The sequence below is a fragment of the Buceros rhinoceros genome, unplaced genomic scaffold (genome assembly GCF_000710305.1).
Source record: "Buceros rhinoceros silvestris isolate BGI_N320 unplaced genomic scaffold, ASM71030v1 scaffold9328, whole genome shotgun sequence".
Lineage (NCBI taxonomy): Eukaryota > Metazoa > Chordata > Aves > Bucerotiformes > Bucerotidae > Buceros > Buceros rhinoceros.
This window is the reverse complement of record NW_010427394.1, coordinates 5585-28144: the sequence shown is the minus strand read 5'-3', so window position 1 is coordinate 28144 and position 22560 is coordinate 5585. Positions and strand designations below refer to the sequence as shown.

At 37.3% G+C, this 22560-nt stretch overlaps 1 protein-coding gene across 1 annotated transcript; it reads right to left on the bottom strand.

Annotated features, from left to right (window-relative positions):
* Positions 1-2182: 2182 nt before the first annotated feature.
* LOC104498482 (synaptic vesicle glycoprotein 2C-like) lies at positions 2183-21990 on the bottom strand (the record flags this gene model as incomplete). Its single annotated transcript, XM_010141868.1, has 2 exons — positions 21411-21990; positions 2183-2363 (listed from the first exon to the last, which is right to left on the bottom strand). Coding segments are annotated over exons 1-2 (761 nt in total), but the record flags the coding sequence as incomplete, so codon positions are not given.
* Positions 21991-22560: the final 570 nt, after the last annotated feature.

The following is a 22560-nucleotide window of genomic DNA, read 5'->3' as shown; positions in this document are numbered from 1 at the left end:
AACTAAGTTGAATTTCTATTCCCATTCAACAGACACAACTTCTTTTTAATTCGAGCAAGACACAGGATAAAGAATGCAATAAATACGCAAAACCTTTAAGCAAATGTCCTGTCATGCTCCAAGAAGATGTGCCTTCAAAGCTGGTGCAAAGATTTGGGATTTATTCTGTGAGTGGCATCAAAAAGAGCCTGCCTTCTTGCAAGTAGCTGATGGAAAATATCTGGATACAGAGAGAGATCTGTATGATGTATGCTCTAACAGAGGCTATATTTGTGCCCAGCTGTTTAAAAGAGACAGAATTTTACTTTGCTGCCTCTGCAGTTGAAATGTTCTAGCCTCTCCCTTCTTTCTTGATGCTTGGTATATGATGTGTCTGTTGCTGTTACAGCTGTTTTCAACACACGATCATGAGCAAAATGGGATTCAAAAACAGAGGAAAGGCAGACGTGACACAAATTCCACCTTATGTATGGCTCTTCTTAAATGAAAAGCAAGTCTCCTCTGAGAGCAAGTGAGCAGATGAAAAAGAAGGGCTCCAAACACACAGTCTGATGGAAAAATTGCATCGTCACAGGCAAAGAGTGAGAACAGAAAAAGGAAGAGTTTCACCTCATCTGGATGGTATGAGGCACAGATTCAGTTCTAGAAACTTCATGGCTTTTAGAATGCAGCTCTGACATGAGCTGAAGGAGGTTAATCTGGAGAGAAACACAGTCTTTGGAGAAAATACAGCCTCTGCAGGAACTGCTATGAGGAATGACTCTGCAGCTCAGCTCCCTTGGTTTTTTCTCATTGTTGTTGGTTGGTTGGGGTTTTTTGGGGGGAAGGTGCATTTAAAATGTAATACGGAGTTTCAAATTATCTATGATCTGTTCATGCAGCTCTCAGAGATGAGGGAGGAGGACTTCGGACACAGTGGGGATACACACAGAGGTATAAGATAGATACAGATATGAAGACCGTCAAAGACTGTTAATCATAAGCTGGGCACACAATAAAACATGCTTCCCAGTCCAGTACATACATTTATCATGAGTAAAGCTACAGGCATTGTACATTACCGGAAAAGCCACTGCTACAGGTGAGGAGAAAACCCTACAGGCAAGTTGGGCATGACGCATAAAAAATAACTTATTTTGTTGTATGCCCCAAGAGGGACAATCTGGGTGAAAGCCGGCAGTGCCACAAACCTGACTGGCAAAAAACAAACTTACTTTTGTGGCACAAGGTTCTAGTACTGCCCTCATAAACTGGGCTGGCTAAGCAGGAGTACAAGAAGCTTCTGGACTTCTACAGGATCACAGAAGAGTGGAAGCATCATGCAACATGATCAATGTTTTTCTATAGAGAGACAGCACCTGGAACTGATAGCAACTTACGTCACTACAAAAAACGTGAAGAAGCTGGATGGTAAGTTTTTGTTTTGGTTTGGTTTTTAAGGTTCTTTTAAGAATTAGAATAGTTGCCATTTCCTCTCAATCTCTTTTAAAATCACATATGACAATTTGGTGGCAGACTAAGGAGATTCTTCTAGCAAGAGGACTCCTCACATCTCTTTTCTCTCTCTCCTTGTCCTTCCACTTGCCTTCCTAAATCAGATTAATAGTACTTAGTGGTAATTTCTTAGTGGTAATTTCTTATGGTAATTTCTTTTTGGTATGAGTGTCTAGCCTTACTCTGCTTCAGAACAGTTCAGGAGGTTTCTAAAACTGCAAACATCACACAACAGTGTGGTGCACTATGGCTACATAAAGCATACAAGCAACAGATTTCACGTGTATGGCTTTATGACACAGCATACTGTGTTGTCACCAGCTCCTGTCTGTTCAGCTTCCTAAACACTGACAGTGGCCTGAAATGGAATTGTAATTGGGACTTTTGGACTGAATGAAGCAATTACCAGAAGCGCTAAACCAACTGCCCTGCAGAACAGAGCTCTTGATTATCCAAGGGTGCAGTAAAGGTAGAAGCTTTCTCATAGTAGTTTACTTTTGTATCTCAACTCTGCTCATGTAAGCCTAAAATAATACACTTAACTGAGCATTACCAATATCTTGGTAATGCTGAGAAATTATTTAAATGACACAGACTATAGTTCTACATTAAATAACGTGCTTTTGCAAACAGGAAAGTTTTATTAACACACGGAATTGTGAAGATCAACAAAACCAGAGGCGCTTACCCAAATCCAGAAAACAAACGACAGAAGAGGAAGAAGCCATAGCCCTGGACAAATGATGAAAGGAAGGCAAAGAATCCATTGACAGACATGCATATCAGGAGTGACTGTCTCCTTCCCACCTTGTCTGCCAAGCCTCCCCAGAAGAATGCCCCCACCATCATGCCAAGGTACACTATGCTACCTGCAATATACAAAAAAAAAAAAAAAAAAGAAAGAAAGATGTTTCATGAGCTACATATCTGACCACAATTGACTGCAACAAAATACTTGATCTTCTACATTGACAAAACAAACAGTATAGAGATTAAGTTCTCTTTTCTCAGTGAACTGAAATTATATGCATAGCTTTGCAGATGTATCTAGGGAGATCACATTTCCTACTGTGACTTTACCATCTGCTACCAGACACACTGAAGCTTAATATAATTATTAAACAAGGTGCCTCTAGATAAAACAATTAAAATACAGGCAGATTCAAAGACTGAATAGGAGAAAGAATGCCACTATTTCCTCAGTAAACTGCATTCCTGTTAAATACAGAGGAAATTATTATTTCCCCTGCAGAAACAAACTGTCTGAACATTTCTGGAATGTAAGCAGTCCTGTAGGGACTGGGAGTAAAATGGGCTAAGCCTAAAGGAAGATGATTATGAAACAGCCACTTTCCATTTGAGATGTAAAGAATCAAAGACGTCCAGACTGATCGTTGTATTCTCCCTCCTGCTTCACTGTACTGCTTTATTTAAAAGGCACTGTTCTATACACAGGAAATCACTGGAACATTTTTGGGTTTGGGTCGGGCTTTCTTTGAACAGGTAAATTTGAGTTTAGCTACATACATTAAAAAGAGATAGGGAAAAATGATTTTGGGGGGTGGTTTTCTTAATGATGTTTTCAACATGAAGCACTTGCCTACAGAAAGACAAGTTGAAATAGTTAACGCTTTGGCCATTCACATCTTAGCATATTGATTCGTATTTCCTTTCAAGGGACAAACCTTCCATGGGACATTTGGCAAAGACGCATACCACATTGAGCAGACTGTCAGAAGAGAAAGTAGTTCTCAAGCTTTGGACAGAATCAACCAGATATGTATTTTATTCGAAACATGCAATTCTTTTTCCACCTATTTCCTATTGAACTTCCCAGACTGGGTTTATCTACCCAGCAGTTGCGACCATCTTATACACCTACTACAGAGGAGGAATTAAATAGAAAGTAGCTAAAATACCAGCAATCCTTGTCACGTGTCTCTTTCCGATTGCCATAAGAATGGACAAATTCTCCAGCAATTCTGCTGGGCTTTAATTGCTGTTGTATAAAATTTTGGCCTTTACCTAGGCAAGAGCAACAAGCTTCTTAAGAACAATAGTTAAACGTCTTCCTAAAACAACTTTTGTCAATGGACATTTTCTAACTCTTACTGGGATCTTAGTTTTTCATCAAAGGCTATGGAGGAGAACGTAGGTAAATCCAGAATTTGCATGATTACTAAGACATCTTTATTCTCTTTCCTCGTAGCCCAGAAATGACACAGGCTCTAAAATACTCTTTTTGGTTTAGCGGTGTTTAGCAACAGACCTTTATCAGAAGCTCCTTCATTCTGATGAGAAACTTTTGTTCCAATAATTGAGGTCTTCCTGTGAATGCACACACAGCTTGTACATTTCCTGGTCCTAAAGAAACAAAGCTTGGCGAGTGGCTTAGGGTTTCGCTGCTTTAAGATCTCTGCTGTGGGCAAGGTTACTGTACCAGGTTAGATCAGTGCTCACAAGCGGTTTGAAAATTCCATCCAGCAGAGCTGTGCTTGCTTCTTGCTTGTCAATATTAGCTGAAAGAATTTAGCAAAAGTAGTCCAATAGCTGTATCGCCAGGAGACTGATTTCAAAAAAAGGCGAATAAAATGGTTAATTCTTTTACTCTAAAAGTGAAATTTCTTACATTCTTTCAAATTTAAATGGTGTTGGACTTTCCCAGTCAATGCTCTAGTATTAGAAATACTTAGAGAAGGTAAATCAATTAGTTTTGTATTTCTTCATATAGATACTACACGCAAATAAACTTAATTTTACCAAGTAACTACTTCCCTTGTGATGCACAGAAATATCAAGACAGTATGAACAATGAAAGAAAAATGTTTCAAAGTGTTAAGAGTTTAAAAACATTAACCTTTCTTTTCCATGACATTTCATCATTGTACAGCACTGTACCATTTAGCCTCTTTTATACCCATGTAATTCTCCTGAAGAGCGTTCAAAAGATGCTGCTAAAATTAATATTCTCCTCCGATCAATAAATTGCTATAAATAAAACAGCTCTCTGAGTTGCAGTATTAACATATTCTTCCCCATTATATTAACTTTGAATTTTTTACTCTTTTTTTTACTCTTTTTTACTAATTGCCTTGCAGATCCTCCACAATTCCTCTCCTACACCAAAGATCCATACCTCTTCCATCCTGAACCCTCTGCAGCTACCAATGACACCTGTTTCAGCGTATGTTCCTGTCTTTCTTCTTTCTCATATTTTCTGTCTCTCTTTATACAGAACATAATGCTGCCTGCAGCCCATAAAGGAATTTCCCTACCTGTCAACTTTTAAATCATCCTTAAGATCTTTCCCACCACAGCATTATTCAGAATAAACCATAAAGGTGACAAATGACAAAGCAGAACTCCAACTATGAACACTTAAAATAGCTGAACAGCCATGTAATAAATGTATGTAACCAATGACATCAGATTATCATTTTACCCTTCACCACCCCTTCCTTTCCAACCTTTGTGGCTCTTGTTTATTATGTCATGTCACTGTCAGAACATAAATCTTATGAGTAAAATACTGTAATTTTTTCGTACACCCTTCATAAATCTTTGCATAAATTTATATAAGTAAAAATTAAACATCCTTGCTCCCTTTTCTCATTACCTTTAAACACTGGTCATCAAAACAGTAATTGTGTGAGTGTACATATACGTATATAGCTTTCAATCTAGCATGTCATCCTGGGGACAGTCTCTCTTTAAGCAGCTACTACTGGTCATAAAACTGGCTGCTCTTCTGTTTGTTTTCAGTACAGCACACTCAGGCTTCTAAAGAAATTAGCTTATTCAGCACAACACACACACATTGGTTTCACATCCGGCATGAAAAATATTTTTAGAATTGAAATTTATTTTAAAATACAATGACTATTAATGATATCTTAACACAAGTCTTTGATTTTCTCCAGAAAGCAACGTGTAATCTCAAACTGTTATTTGGTGGAAAGGCACTGAGAAGAGGCAAGTGGCAGCTGCAAAGAAACTCACGCCATGCTAAACCAAATGTTGTTTTCTCTTCTGTTCTTTTATCAAGTTTTAACAACCTGCATCACCTTTCCACAGCAGAAATTCTATATACCTCAATGATTCTCCCTATTGTACAAATGTACAAAACACACAATTGCATCCTCGCCAGAAGAGGGGACCCGAGTCTGGAACTAGTTTATACCATGCACAGTCTTGGGCTACCAGGTGGCTAGATATTTTTTAAATGGATAGACACACAGCATCTTTCAGCTGGCTAACAACAGCTTGACACTAAAAAGCGGCCAACCAAAACCCTTCTCAGGATAGTTATCGGCAATTTAAGCAATGGGGTAAAAATACCTGTATGATCAGTCACTGAGATTCAAACAGTATTTTACTCCTCCTACTGTCACTACTTGCCACTGCTTGTTGCAATTCATAGCTTGGTATCTAAATGATAGCCAAACCCTTCTGAGAAATCATTCTGTGAGTACACACTTCACTGAGAGAAAGCAATGGAAGTAAAGCTGGACTTCCTTGCACAGAGGTTCAGGGTATGGAACTCACTGATGATCATCTTTTGCTTTAAACACATGTACTATAAAGCAGATATAAAACTAGTCTGAAGTTGGCTTTTTCCTCTTGTGTTGTTCAGGTCTGAGCAAGGAATGCCTTTCATACAACTGGAAAAATTACTTTCATCAAAAAAAACAGTCTAAAAATAAGATTAAAGTATTATTTGTATCTTGGAAAATAAGATTATAAATGTGGCCCTAAGACAGCTCATAAGAATTATACTGTACCTTAATTAGTTTTTATTAACTTGTGCTAGGGTCTTCCCATATGCTATTGTTTAGCATATAAGAATTCATAGTGAAGAACTCCAAGGCCTCTAAGTAGCATTTATCTTTGTTTTAACCCTAATAAACAGCATATTCAGAGTTTAATGATCATAGTATTTCAGAACTATACTGAACTATAATCTGTTATTAATTTATTTGATCAGAAAAGACTTAAAGTAATTACAATCCATGCAGCAGTTAACTTCAGTCAAACAATGTCTAACTGTTTATAATAGAAAGAAACTGTTTATAATAGAAGGTAATTAAAGCAAACATTTTACAGTTAAGACAACACACGTAAGAAAACTGTAGTAACTCCAGAACTGGCAGAAGAATTCCGTGTTCTAAAGCCACTGCCTTTGGATGTCTAAAACCATCTGTGTAGTCAGAATACTGGATCTTCAGTTCTTATTTGCTACATGACGGCATTCGGCTCCTTAGAGGTACGAACACTCCAGCATTCTGACATAAAAAACTGCTACAAACTAATATTTCTTTGTAACAACCATTTCTTCTCTTCTCTAAACAGTGCCTGAAGTGGTAGAACACCAACCTCTGTATGTACGGAACAGTGAATTTTTAAGATATAGATCTAAGTGGTTAAAGGAGTAAAACATCAGCAATCTGAAAAAGTTGATGAGTAGTTTTCCAACAAATGTGTGAGCCAGCCACCATATTAACTGAAATTAAAATTTTGCATGTGTCTTGGCAAGTTCAAGACTTCTTCAGCCATGAATTTCCTTTACTTAAATGCTAGCTGTTTCCCACAGAAATCTTTTTGTGTCTTAACTTCAGATGTGAAATGATTGCTCTTACCTAATAATATGCAATATATGCAAATCCCCAAGTGCCACAGAACATCAGGCTCTTTTTCTATTATTACTCTTCAGACTAATCCACTTCTCCATTCCTTTTCAGGACAGCTGCAGACAGGCTGCAATCTGCAATTTCATACTCTGTAGTGCCGATGCTTAATTACACATTCGTTTTGAAGCTTTTTGCTCTTGTGTTTAATATATATTTGCAAACAGTCAGGTTATACTAACTATTACATTATCAGAATTATTTTTAGCCATCACGGCAATAGGGTTTATCTGTTTAAATATAAGACACATATAAAGCTACTTTAAAATGTATGCTGAAGCTCTTCACTCTCAATATAAATCTTTGTATAGTTTCTATCATACTGCAGTGATTCTTGGACCTCTGAGTGTGACTTGCAACTGAGTAACCTCTATGCTTAGTTCTCTAATAGTAATAATTCCAAAGTGACACGTCTTCACAAGACAGACCATTTAGCTTTTGCATGTATTTTTTAACTGCTTAGTGCACGAGACATTCTGGATATCCTTCATGGACAGTAACAAAGGACAACTTATCTCCATAACAACTAAAGAAAGATACAAATTCACACTCATCGAGACAAAGGCAGCCACTGTATACTAGTGAGATCAGTGAACAAAAAGATAACCTCACTTCCTCTTCTGAAACATGCTACACATGTTTTCACGAAGGGAAGAAAACTAAGGAATACTGCTTCAATCCAAAACAAAATTTAAAAAACATTTATGAATTACTAAAAATTGGTTTCTCTGGTATTTACACAGGAAAACAACTCAGGGAAATGCTCTGATGTAAAGGTTACCAAAATTACATAGTATAGAATTCACAGCTCAAATCAATCAAATAAAAACAGTATAATAAATAGTCCCTTTGCTCCATCAACAGAAAAAAAAAACAAGCGCCTCCTCACACCACTTTCAAACACACCTTCAAAACATCTGACGACATCCAATCTAATACCAATTCAGGTATTTCTCATAAACAGAAATAAAGTGAACTGTATCTGGTTCTCAGACAAAATGATCATGTTCTCAGACAATACTGATGAACTGCAGTAGAGGAACTCAACCATGAAAGTCAGCAAAACGGAACTGAAAGCAAAGCTAAGCAAAAGTAAGATCATACTCTAGGAAAACAAAAGAGCAAGCAAAAGAACGGTTCTAAGATAATAAAGGAAAAAACACAACCAGCAACAAAAGCAGCTCAAACCATACAGGTTTGTAATAGTATGACAGGCGTAATTTGATGATTGATTTAAACAAAGGAAAACAGCCATGAGGTAGCCAAGTGTACTTCTAAAAAGAAGCCTTACATATACAAAACAAAGAAAAAATGTACAAAATATTAAATCGAAATTAAACACAAAACAAAACTCCCAACAAAACATACCACTTTTTTTTCCCCACATTTTTGTTTTCTCTTTCAAAAGGATCAAGTAAAAATTTTATGAAGAACTGAACTCAGAAAGGGAAATAGATTTAGAAGCCCACTATGAAACCTCCAAGATAGTTGGAAGACACTGAAATTAAGTGAATGAGGCTTATGGTACACTCAGAAAACAGAAAGCACTTAATGCAAGACAGAATTTGACAATACAGAATTTTAGGCCAACAAAACTTCAAACCAACAAATACCTCCAATACATTTGTCTTGATTTACCATCAACACTGATGAGGAAATTATCTCAAGGCATGGCCACCCAAACTCATCACCCAGCTGTATTCTTCCAAAGGTCAAAGATGAGCCAGGAAGACTTTTTTTTTTTTTTTTTTTTTTTTTTTTTTTTTTTCCTTGGGAAAAAAGGACAAGTGAAAACAGTTTTGTCCTCTCCATGAAATCCTAATTTAAAAAAAACCCACAGTTTTTTCCAGGAAAACAAATTGCATATACTTCCAAATCATGAAGCTTGTGTGTGTCCACCCCTATGGGAATTCCAGAGGTGAAAACTCAAATTGGAACGGTTTGACCAAAGCCCTTCTAGTACTATAACAGAAATAGCATCCACATAAAAGTCAAAGGATCCCACAATAATCATTTGCACAGATTTCACTCAGTCAATTTTTTTGTTTTCTCTGGCATGCTTGTATTAAATTTATGCGCCTAACACATTTACTATCGATTTGTTTCCTGTATCTCAGGTGTGAGATTTACAGCCTGAAGTGTTTGTGGTGTAAGGCTGAATTTAATTTCAACAGGAAAAAACTGGCATTTTCCTTCCACGTTTCTTCTCCTTGGGCTAATTAAACTAATTCTGGTTTATGTATTAAGTGCAGAAGAAGGTAATTTAGCTCTGGATCTTTACATTATCTGCTCATTTTGAAAAACATAGTATTTTCTTGCTCTAAGAGTTTGTATTAACCCTTATTACAGTTCTAGGGACATTTACCTTATATCTAAAATTTACACAAGCATGTGTGCTGGTAATTTTTTTTTTTTTTGCTAATTAAATAATACCCTGTCTTAACAGATGAGTTTCCTGTGTAGTCAGGTATTATTTCAATTGAAACACAGTAATAACAATAGCAACTGCTCCTGCTTTTCCTCAGATCCAAATTAGATAAATTAATAAATGCATACAAGAAGCTCAGTTACTGCAGATATTATGACAGGTAATATATTACTTGCAAGGATGGGGAATTTTCACCACAGCTGTATTTTCTGATAAGGCAGCAGGCAGCAAAATAGAGAATATGGTAAACTGGTACCTTTGCAGTACATTGCCATCATCATTTCTACTTTAAGAACTTTATCAGGTCAGTAAGTCTTTTTTAAAAAAAGACTACCAGATGCTAGCATCATTTTTATTTATTCTGTAACAGACTTCTCAGTATAAAATATGGATAAGAGTTATTCTATTTTCTTCATTAAATCACTTACAAACTGAATACTGGTAGTGATTATTGCAGCAAACAGCAGCAGACTGCTATTTCATACTGCTATTGCTTGGCTATCTAGATCAGCCACGCATTATAGAGAAAAAGACCACAGCACTGCTTCACTGATACTCACAACAAAAAGAACCAATCAGCATTCAGATTCAGAAACATATGATTATAAGAAATAGGAAATATGTCGTATTTTTCATACCTTTTAAACGATATTTTACAAGATGGTAGATACCAATATGCAATACATATAACACAGACTTTATCAGAAACTCAGGTAATGATGTGAAGCTGTTGTCTGATTCCCTAGATGATATCACCGAACATACTATTTTCACAGTATCTTCTCCTTTGATCCAACAGTTCACTCTGGCATAAGCAAGAAAATCCTAACAGACAAGCTTTGGATAAAACACATCTAGTTAAGCTGTCCTAATACCCCTAATTCCTGTTTTCTTCCACTGCAACCACGGAGGTTCCTCTGGCTTTTTCCACCCTCAGATTTAGATGCTAAATTCAATGCACTCTTTGCCCATCTCTAAATTGACCTTGCCGTGCTAGAAATTGCAATTTGAAACGCAATTCCATACCAATCCTTAGAAGCAGAATGATTATAAATGCTGCATATGACCAATCAGTGAATAGCACTGTGCAATGTGTTAGGATTAATTAAATTTCAAAGCAAAAAAAAAATATACTTCACTAAATCTTTAAATTGCCCACGCATTCATCTACATTAATCATTTCATTTCATATCAAAAGCATTCATTTTGGCTACATGTTTAATTGCCTGAATGTTAATTTTTTATTTGCCTAGTCCTCCTTATGAGTCAAAACAAAGCAGAATCCGTGACTATCACTAACTTTTAATTATTGCTGAATTAAAACAAAAAGCCCCAAATATATACACTACATTAACAACAGATGCATCCAACTCTCAACTCTAAGCACATGATACTGAGAACTAATTAATAAAACTATGCTCCTAGTGGAGGTATTTGTACAATATTAAAGCTAACAGTTGATTATTTCATCAGTGTTTAATCAAGCCAGTAACACTGCTTACTGTAACTATATTCCAGTACTGTGGCAGTTACGATCTTTGTTCCAAAGAAGTGAAAGCGTGGGGGAAGAAAATCATACTAAAAAAATATTAAAACAAACAACAACAAACACCACCACCCCACCACCCCCCTCCCAAAAAAAAAAAACAAAACGAAAAACCCACCCCAAAACCAAACACCTTCCATTGCTTTCAGAAAAAGACACTGATTTAGGCCTAACCTTATCAGGAATGGGTTACCAAAACTAGTTAGTAAGTGTCTGAAACTCACAGATTTCCCGCCAAGTGGCTGGTAAGAGACCTGGTCTACCTCACACAGCGCATAACAGTATACTAAGTGAAAAAGGAAACTTCTCATGCTAACGGTTCCACATCTTTGCTCTGCTTTCCTGTTCAGAGTCAATGAAATAATGAACTAATGCAATTTCAGAATGAAGAATAACAGATCAGAATAACCCTTTGTATGGCATCAATACACTGCAGGTGCTGGTGATGCTAAACAGGCTCTTTAATTACGTAATTACAATAGTGCCAGGAGGCACTGCTATAATGTCTAAATGGAAAATTGCTTAGATGACTGTATCAGTCAGTTCATGATCTCTGTTGAACAAGACTTGCTCGTGGCAACTTCAGAACCAACCTTGAAAATCGCCCTGAGTTCTAGCAGATTAGGAAGATCCTTGTGCTCTGAAAATGAGCAGGTCTGACAAATGCCAGACAAAAGCAACAGACAGCACAACAGAGAGTCATGCATCACATGGTTATATTCATCCATACTCTCACCAGCTTCATATGCTAAACAATATACAACAAGTAATTTCAGTCCAGCTAACATTTTACTTTACACCATTTTCTTAATTTTTCTACTTTACATTACTTTTCCAACTTTCTACAATGCACACACGCCCCCCCCCAAATTCTTATAAAAACATGTCTGCCTGATAAACAGGTTTCTGTAGGTCTTTAAAGACACTTTGTCCATCGTGGGTCTATCTAGAAAAGAGTTTACTTGTTAAGTGTTGAAAAATGGGTGAGAATAAATGAAAAAACTAACTTTATCATAAATGTCAGTAAACATTCATAATGACAAAAAAATGTCAGTTGTCCAGGACACTGTTAAGTGGCACTACAGCTGTTGTTAAACAAGTTTTTGAATGAACAGTTTAAAAAATTCACATATGTCATATTAATGTATCTATTCTAACTGTAACTCAGTGTTATTCTCTCATTTAAGCATTTTTATTTGTATCATACATATGACAGTAACAATATTCCATACAATTGAAACAATACCAAACGGGTACTTCAAACAAGGGAATCAGATGCGTACAGTGAGAACAGATGCACCCACCACAAGGAAAGAATTACATCTGCAGTAAAATGCAGTCAGAGTAGATTAAAAAATTGTGTTCCATACTTTTCAGCTCTGACATTCCCTTAAACAAGGTAAAGGCCTGGAATAAGTAGCTATTTCAAACGGTATCTATCTCAATATATGATTTGCTTCCAATTCTTAAAAATACTGGTAGTATAAGATAATTACAAGTCAAACTTTGAAAGATTCTAAAATCCTTGATTGATTAAATCCATGGATAAAATACATAGGAAGAAATTTACTCAGCTGTGACAAAGAGCCATTAAATTGTGTTTGTTCCATGTCTTAATGAAGTTCATTAACACTTTCTCTGTGAAAATATTTCTTCTTTTTGCTGAGGAGCTCATATGCCCCCTCTTTAATTTCATAGCTCAACATCTGATGCGAGATGCAAAACTCAGAGCTACAAATATACGAATAATGATGATCAACATTTCTATAAATAAAGCTTGCAAATCATAACTTAACTGCATTGCAGAATTAAACAAACAGGGATGTGGAAGAGAGTGCACCATTGTATTTAAAATGTTTGGTTTGGTTAAAAAACTCCATTTGACACATTGATTTAAAAGGTGATGTAGCATCAGCCAGAGATCCCCTGGCAGTTGAGAGAGGGAGGAAAAAGTGGAGGCGACAGCCAAATTAAATGTGTGAAATCACCATGGCCCTCAGGCCTTCCTTTGGGAGGCATTTCCTTCTTTTGGCTGCTTTTGTAAGATTATCGATCTGTGTGTGACATAAATGGTAAACTTATGCGTGATGGCATAGGCAGAGCCAGAAAATAACCTGCAGTGCCTAAAAAAGCCGTTCAGTGATTTTTAACTATTTTAGACACAATCAGTCTTCAAGACAGGTATATGAAAATACCTACAGGTGCATAATTATTTAGCTTTATTTTTGTGTGCAGACAAACAGTACAGGCATATTTGCACATGGTGATAACGCATGCTTTCAAGTGATTAAATGCACAAGTATCTTACCAGCTACTCACACCATCTTCACAAGTACACGTTATCCCAATTGTAGGCTGTGTATTTCATATTTAAATAAAAGCAAGAGTGCCAATATCCATTGTATTCATTAAATTCAGCTGAATTAGCACAGCTTAAACCTTGAGGAAATGTTATATTCTGGCAACAAATGTCTTACTCAAAAAGTGACCTACTGCTTTACTACACTGTACGTACACTAATTGATCTCTGACATTATTCCAAAGTATACAAGTGTAGTAGGTAGAATTAACTAATAAAGTACTAAGTAAGTATTACATTACTTATAAAGCTTTCCAAAGACGAGTTGGCTAAAACAGCGTTTGGCTGTGTTGGAAATGTATATAAACACCAAGGCTCTCAGCTATGAACTGCAATGCGGTCATTTAATGTTGTCTTGTATTGAGCGTGTTACTCAGGTTAAAACTGCACGACCGAAACTGGGTATTGAGCCAGGGAATATTAGATATGACCTCAGACTAGATGGTGAGCATCCTAAAAGCAAAGAGTGAACACTAGGTTAACAGGTTGTATTCCTCAGTAAAGCTACATGTAGGAGCACTGTGAAGAGGGAAAACATTTGACATGGTGGTGCTGTTCTCCCTGTTAGCACCAAATTCAATAAAGCGGTTTGGGAACAACATGATCCTCAGAAAAGGAGGACAGCTGTGACTCACCTTGACTATTGGCTTAGAATGGGAGCCTGCAGCAGCACAGAGAACTGAATAGCCTGCATTTCATTAATGGTTCAAATCTGAGCTCCCAGTCCTGTGTTGTGACAAGCCCATGATATTCCATGTGATGTAAGTTTAATCCAGTTCATAACAGACAAAAAATACAATGCATACTCTTTCCAATGTTCCTTTTTTCTGCTCAGAAAAAAAAAAAAAAATAAAGTGTTGTGACAAGCCCATGATATTCCATGTGATGTAAGTTTAATCCAGTTCATAACAGACAAAAAATACAATGCATACTCTTTCCAATGTTCCTTTTTTCTGCTCAGAAAAAAAAAACAAACATAACCACCATTTCCACTAGTGTGCTGCTTAGAATGGAAAAGGATCTGTCTCTTAATTTTTCTCCCTCTAATAATGGTGTTTGGAAAGCAACCAGAAAAGCATCTCACTCAGGTTACTTTAATTATTTAGTCATTGCAAGGGAACTGAAGTGTACCAAAGGCGAACAGCATGCATGGTGGCATTTGCATTTCTGGCATCTCCTTCTGAAGAAATAGGACACAAATCCTACAGACCAGTTTTCACCATGCCCTGGAATATCTAACTCACATTTCACTGATTGCAGCTCTATTTCTAAATTTTTCTATCACTGGTAAAGATTCATTACGGCTATTAGGTGTAAGTGGAATAGACTCTCAGTGTTATTTCATCGAGATTCCTCACACCCAGAGGTCTGCTATGGTTTCAGTATGTATTCTTAACCGAGATGCACTTCCTGTGAACACAGTAATACTCAAACCTTTATGTTATTACCAAAAGTTTTGACATCTGTACTTTCTTCAATAAAATTTATACCATGTCCTGGAGTCCAGATTAAAAAACAAGTTCTAAAAAAAGACTTCCTCTATCCATGAAGTCTAAAATATTTAAAAAAAAAAAAACAACCAAAATCTCAATATGCTTTCCGTAATAAAAATATGGATCTTCCTCTGGAAGTTTCAACCTTATAGGATCACATCTACTAGCCGCACATAACGCTAAAATACAGAGTAACTGAGCCTGGTTTCCCTTTATTTCATGTCTGTTTTGTAGTCTATTATGTCATCACAAATCTGCTACTGGAATATAACCAGAAGACACCTTCTTCTACTGTATTCTATGCAGGAACACACAATAAATCTCACTGGTATCTAATGACCTGTAGTAATATTTAACAATGCTATACATCCATGTCTGCTCCCAGCAGCAGAAGGAGTATTACTCGCTGCTATGTCAGGACAGTTTTGTGACAATCTATTAAAATTCAGCCCTTTCAACAAGTAAAGAAATGTCAAATATACAGTTAACTGTATGTGTCTTCCGCGTAATAGTATATGGAGGAACCACGCTGTCAAAATTCAGTATCACTGGTTTTAAGTAGATAAGAGAAAAATGTAATGCCTTAAGTAGATTTTTTTGTTTTGAAATAAAGTCTTAAATGTCTGAATTTAAAGAAGAAATGCAAATCAGAAAACCAGCTGCTCAGTACTACACTTCCCAGGTTGTCAGTCTTTGAATTCTGGACTTCGGCATGAGAAAGAATTTCAATTCAGCCACAAGTGTAACATAACCTAGCTCAGGTTATGGAGGCTAGTTAAAAACAGTTTTAATGAATTCACAAACAAGAGTAACCTTAATTGATCATTAAGATCAACACATTTAGTTTTCATGGCCTTTTTTCAAGCTTTAAGAGTACATTTATTTACAATCGGCAAAAAAGAAAAATCTTGTTATAAAATGTTCACTTAATGATCAGTTATCAAAGGCAAAATCTTTAGCTTCTGTATTAAATCACAGTCCCCCCAAAAAATTTTGCAATCCCAAGGAAGCTCCTCCTCCCCTCTAAAACACAGTCTCTAGGTATCTTGGCTACAGAGAATTTATAGCTACTCAATAGGTGGGGAAACAAACAAATATCACAAGCACTGAACCTCAAAGAAAACTCAACATAAAATTTTGCTTAATATCATTTTAGTTTGAACATCCACAACAAGAGAAAACTTTCTTAAAATGAAGTTTGTTGCTTCAGCAGAAAGTTACAAATGTCCAAAAGGGAAACCACAGTCTGAGAATAACAATTAGCTTCCAAATTACTCCAGGTATTTATGTCTCTGAGGATGTGTGCAAGTTGTATAGTGGTGTAGTGAGGTGCCAAGATACATCGGAGAATCTCACTAGGCACACAGGTGGCTGAATATTTACAAAATCATCCAATCGGATTCAGGTCCTGCAGTCCTTTATTCACCGACATTTTGACATACACTTCCACATTTCTGCCAAATTCAGGGACAATCCATATAGGCTCAGGAGGAGAACAAATAACTCGAGTTATATGATCTTGCCTAAATGAATCTAGATCCTAATCTAGGTTTAAACAAGAAAGCCTGCATACAATCCATGAATTCAGAAAGCTCCTTTAGTCAGGTGTAACAAGTACAATATCTCCTTTAGTTACAGGAAGCTGGAAGTGTTGTACATTTACAGAAAGTTATTTTTTTATTTATGATTGGGAGGAACCTTTGGAGACCCTAGTCTGAACTCCTGCTAAAAGCAGGGTGGCCTTCAGAGCTTGACCATGTTTCTCTAGGTCTTCTTCAGTCAACTTTTTAAAAATCTCCAAAAGATCCCACAGCTTCTCTGTGCAATGTATCCCAGTGGCTGACCACCTCACTGTGAACCTTCTTCATCAGAAGTTCCCTGGTTAGAACTTCCAACCTCCTGTACTCCTCTGAGAAAAATTTGACTCCACCTTCTCTACAGTCCTCAATTATGTCAACAAACGGTACAGACAGATCCCTTCTTAGAACTCTTTACTCCAAGCTGAACAAGATAGGTTCCTTTTTCTTCTTACATGCCATGTATGCCAGCCCTCTAACCACATTACTGGTCCTTTATTGTCTGTTAATCTCTTTAAGGTGGCTCCATACCAAGACAGAGAATCCCACATGTGGACTCAGTGTCTTGAGAAAGGAAAATGATCACTTCCCTCTGCTTACTGGCCACTCTTGTCAAAGCAGCCCACAATGAGGTTAGCCTTCACTGATGCAAGGCATTGCTGACCCATGCTCAATGTTGTTTCGTATTAGGAGCCACAGATCCTTTCCTGCAGAGCTGTTTGCTACCTAGAGTAGTGTCTAGCCTCTACCAGTGATTTGGGTCACTCTGGTCCAGGTGAGTGACTCGTATTTGTTATTGACAAATTTGAAGAAAGGTATTAGTTGAATATAAAGTTGTTGAAAAAAAACAGTGCAAAACCAGAATGAAACTAAGTAGCAAAGATCGGGAAATGCAGCCCATTTTTAAACTGTGAGGGGAAAAGTCAATAATGCTCCGGTATTCTTAGCAGAGTTTGTATGCACTTCACAACAAGTACTGAGCTCTGGGGACCACTTCCTCCCATGCAAGAGGAAAGACTGTCTGGATTAGAATTATGCTGGTATATGTTTAGTAGCTTTTAAGTGAAGGAGTTGACAAGTATACAGCCTTGTACTAGGGGGGGCCTTTCCCTTACACTTGGTGACAGGTGACTGTAATCTTGGAAGAGTTAAACAAGTCAACTTCCTTATTTTTCACAATAAAACTGCTTGGACATGAAAAAAGCATATTATTTTATTATTTAACTCAAAAGGCATTAAGAAATCAGATCATGATTCTGATCAGCACTTTCATCACATGACTTTATGGGCTCTGAAATGCTGCTGCCGATCACTCAACAGTGACCTCAAGCTCATATCAGGGTCAATAGGGAAGGAATTTGGGAAATTGTCCTGGTGCAAGTAAATAACAAAAAATGGAAAAGAGTGGCTCTGTGAATATTGTCATATGCTTTTAACTTGCTCATGTTCCCTAGTCAACTATCATGGCATGAGGTATGAGAAATCAGTTTTTACAACTGAGTCAATAAGCGTTTTTACAATGACAAATTAACACATTTTTAATGTGTTTAACAGCCTAGAATATTGCCTGGAAAATAAATATTGTGTACGTGTACCAATTCCACCTTGTAACTTCCAGCACAGGTCCCATGACTACCAATAATAACTGGTCCCATTCTAACAACATTAAAGTTCTCTGGATTATGGAATTATAATAATGGAAAAATAAATATGCCTGTCTGGAAGACCTCAGATAGGATGTAATTATGATGTGAAATCACAAGAGCAAAAAACCGAAATGCACGGCTGTGAGGGCCTAGTTATGATCATATAAAAATGCTTTCACTAAGCACTCAATGCCATGATGAATATGCTGTATCGCTGGAATAATGGTTAAGGTGTCTGCAAAAGCTGTATAGCTACATTGGTTATAAGCAATGTGTACATCAGCATACTGCCAGCCTGCAGCCTGTGATATATTTCTATTGGCAACTGGCAAGTAATATCAGTTCTGTGAATTTATTGATAAAACCACCATATGCTGCAATGCCCTCGATACATGCTTGGAAAGAAATTGCTTACTTCTTTCTACTTTTGTGAGTTAATATTTTAGCTTCAGATTATTTGTTTGTTAATACCGCAACAGAGGCCAGCATTACATTATTACAAAACGAATATATGGGGATACCCATTTCAACTTCTGTATTTTAGGCATGAGAATAGATTATCTGCACACCTAAGCCATCCAGACTTGTTTCCTTAATTTTGTCAGCAAGCATCATTTACATATACACACAGATATATTTATCTTTAAGGTATTTAACAGCTTCTGTATTGAATTTTAGTTAAACATTGACAGAGTCATTCCAATATACTGCAAGACGGCACCATAAGAAGTCTAGTGATAGGGAAGTCCTCAACCCTCTTCTTGTTATGGGTCAGACCTTAACAGGTGGCTGCAACCCTCATGGACACATGCTAACACAGGGACACTACTGACTTGTTCCTAACTCGAGACACCTCTGCAATGCTTACAGAAACTGTTTAATTGAAATACTGGTTTTAGAAATTATATTTGCCCCTGAATTTCAATTCTATATATAGCTGGTGTAACAAAGAAAAAGCATTACGACCGTGTCCTTCACACTCACAATTTGCCAGTCAGAGTAGCCAGATGTTCTAAACACTAAAGTGTTTAGAATGTCTTAATTAGGAAAGGATCCATTTCTCAGTTTAACATTTAATGTAAATGGAAGGAACTGCATATGCGGATCAGTTAGCTACAGAACGTGTAAGCATTATGAAGCTCCCTCCCCATGGTCCATAACCTATTCTTTTCCTTAAGCCCATACGATCTAATTGCAGAGTAACCTGGTGGCTATCCTTATATTGTCATACTCCCAGAGAAGGCAACTTTGACCATTCAATTTGTTGGGAGAGTACATCTAGTAAAACAAACAGGGTATCAGTACTTTAAAAATGGGGTTGAGATCCATTACTTTTGTTGCAGCAATAGAAAGGAATTAGAAAAATTCATTAGTAGAGTCAAAAGATGTCCTCAGCTGCCAAGTACTGGGTAACAAAATCACATTAAAGAGCAATTTGGGTGAATACTCCTTTTACAAAATGTATTCTATGTTATTATCTGCACTGACACAGTAACATTTATCTGGAGACACGTTTTTGGGGTTGTTTTGGTTTCTGTTCTTTCCTTCTCCTCTTTGAATTACATATAGAGCTCTAAAATGGCTATAAATAGACATGTTTATACATCTCCTTTCTATATGCAGTAGATCTGAAAACTTACAGGTCCAAGGTTCGTAAATCTGTATAAACAAGCAGCACCAAACAGATTATTTGCATGGAGCTCTTTAACCATAAAAAATGAGATAATTCGATACCTTTTATTAGAATTTTAATCACTGCACTACATAAATAGGCAGAGTAGTTAATTTCTAACAACAGATGATTAAATGGCAAGGAATGTCTCGAAGACGCCAGCCACCTGAGAATACAGCTCCCTTGTCCACTGATGATCCTCTGACACGGAGGGAGGCTTAGAGATATAACAGAGGGTGACCACAGTCCACTTTAGCGAAACTACAGAGCCAAACTGCTAGTATTGTTATGTCAGGAACCCAGCTTGTCATGGTCCACGACAAAACCTCTTCGTTATTTAAATGGTACAAATACCCTTGTGCTATTTAAAATCTTGAATCTAATTTTGATGCAGTTGGTAACTTAAATGTCCTTCTAATTGACAGGGAGCAAGGGAACAAAATCAGGAAACTGAGCTAAGTAAAAATGAGACTGTTGCAACTGAACCATGTGCTGTAAGGATGCAGGGAACAGAGACTACACTTCCTAGAAGCCAAAGGTTCCTAAAAATTTTATAAGAAGCCCTCCATTTCTGTAAAAACCTGGATCCTTTAGGCCCAACCCACTTACCTACACACATATATTCCCTTTTCTGCCATGTCCCAAGCCCCCTTGGTCCTACCTCCCCTCTTCCTTAGGGAACCATTTCTACACCCTTTCTCCACAGCCCTGCCCCATAAGACCCTTGCTTTTTCTCCTGCGCCCAGGCATGCCCAGGGAGGGCAAGCATGGAGCTGCTCTCAGCGTTGCTGCTCACACCAAGTCACATAAGGCTGCCTCAGCCTGCCTATTTGCCACACTGCACTGAGGCAACAAGATGAGACACAGCCCATCCCCATCAACTGAATGGATACAAAAAGCATAACCCAGGCTTATCTTTAGCTATTTGTTCTGCTGAGTTCTGTCTTCTCCAACTCAAAATAAATATCATAATTTTGGGATGGCTAGAAAACAGTCATTGAGATAAAAGAAGTAAAAGACAAAAGGAAGGAAAAGGCTAGACAACATTTTCCCAGGACTTCCTGCATTTCCCAGACTGCATTCCACCTCACACTTGGGAAGGCTGCCATGCAGTATGACAATGTTGCTGGATAGTTGTTATCACCTACTCTTTATTACGCCTGTATAAAAGCAGCAGAACTCCAACACTCCGACTGTGGTTTGGCTTTTATGATTTTTTTTTTAAATCAGTTCATCTAGATGTTTATTCTTGTATCCCTCTCCTCTGAAGTTTTACTGTGCAGTCTTCCACTTCAGTGATTTATTTATACTTACTGAAAAAGAAAACAATTATTTAAAAAATGAAATCATAGTCTTAATTAAATCTGTATTAGCTGTTAATGCACTTTGTGAATTGCTTATTTATACTGAATACAAACCTATTTTTATATAAGCATCGGCATTGACAAATACACATTTAGGTGTACTGTAAGCAATGTTTGTATTAGCACAGAGATAAAGACTTTACTCACCGAGCCATCCTGATCCAGAATTAGGTATACACATATCTGTTTCAGCACTGGGCAACACAAATCCAACTACAAAAACTTCAACCCCGTCAGCCATTAGGGCCATTCCCAGCACAAAGAAGAGGGCCCACTGGAAACGGCCATGGCCACATTCTTGTATTATCATTTCATACTGCTGCGCTAGCTCTTCTTCGTCAGCTTTCCTCTCTGTTTCCAGTTCATGACGATCCTTATATTCATCACGTATAGGCTGACCTAAGGCCACCATGCCATCCTTGCCTTGCCCCGTGTTGGGTATTCCCTGGTACTCCCCTTCATAAATTTCATCATCTTCATCATGCCCTTCAGTTGCTTCACTTGATCCTTCATCATCATTAGCTTCCACACCATAACTTCCTCCTTGGACATAGTAATCATCGTCATCTTCCTCATCCTGGAATCGGCTGTAGGACCTCAGTGTGTAGCCATCCTGAGCTTTGTCAACAGCTTTATTTACTTTTTTCACCGCTTGCCTCTTCACCTCTTTGGCGATATCTTTTGCCCCTTTCACTAAAGAAGTCCTATCTTTGTATGTTTCCTCCATCTTGTATTAAAGGGTTGCCGTTATGCTGCAGAGCGACCTGCTGAATACCGTTTAGAATATCTATTGTGTGCCACACATCAGTAGAAAGAGCCCAAGTACATGTAAAGCTGTAATATTTAACCTGAAAAATATGAAAGAACAAAGTTTATATGTTGCTCCTTCTTAGTTGCTTCTTCACATTGATACTTAGTTGCTTCTTCACACTGATATGGTACAGTATCAATCTTTATTAAACACTGGACACCACAGTTCAGGGCTTCAAATATAAAAACATGAATTTTCTTCAGAGATGCAAATATTCCTGGTTACAAGGAAAATACTCTGAAGAGAAATCCAGTATCTCTACCAGTTCTCAGAATTAACTTTACTATACTCTAGCCTGTCAATGGATAGGTTATTTTTTCTGAAAGAAAACAAGCAATGCCATGCATCGTACATCATACTGACTCTGTCTGCAGTGTCCTTCCACATTTGAACTCCTTGCTATGTAATCAAAGGCCACAAAATACTCGCTTTTCTCTCAGTGAGTCACTGTGAAATACTTGTCTAGCCTCCCACTTCCACAAATCT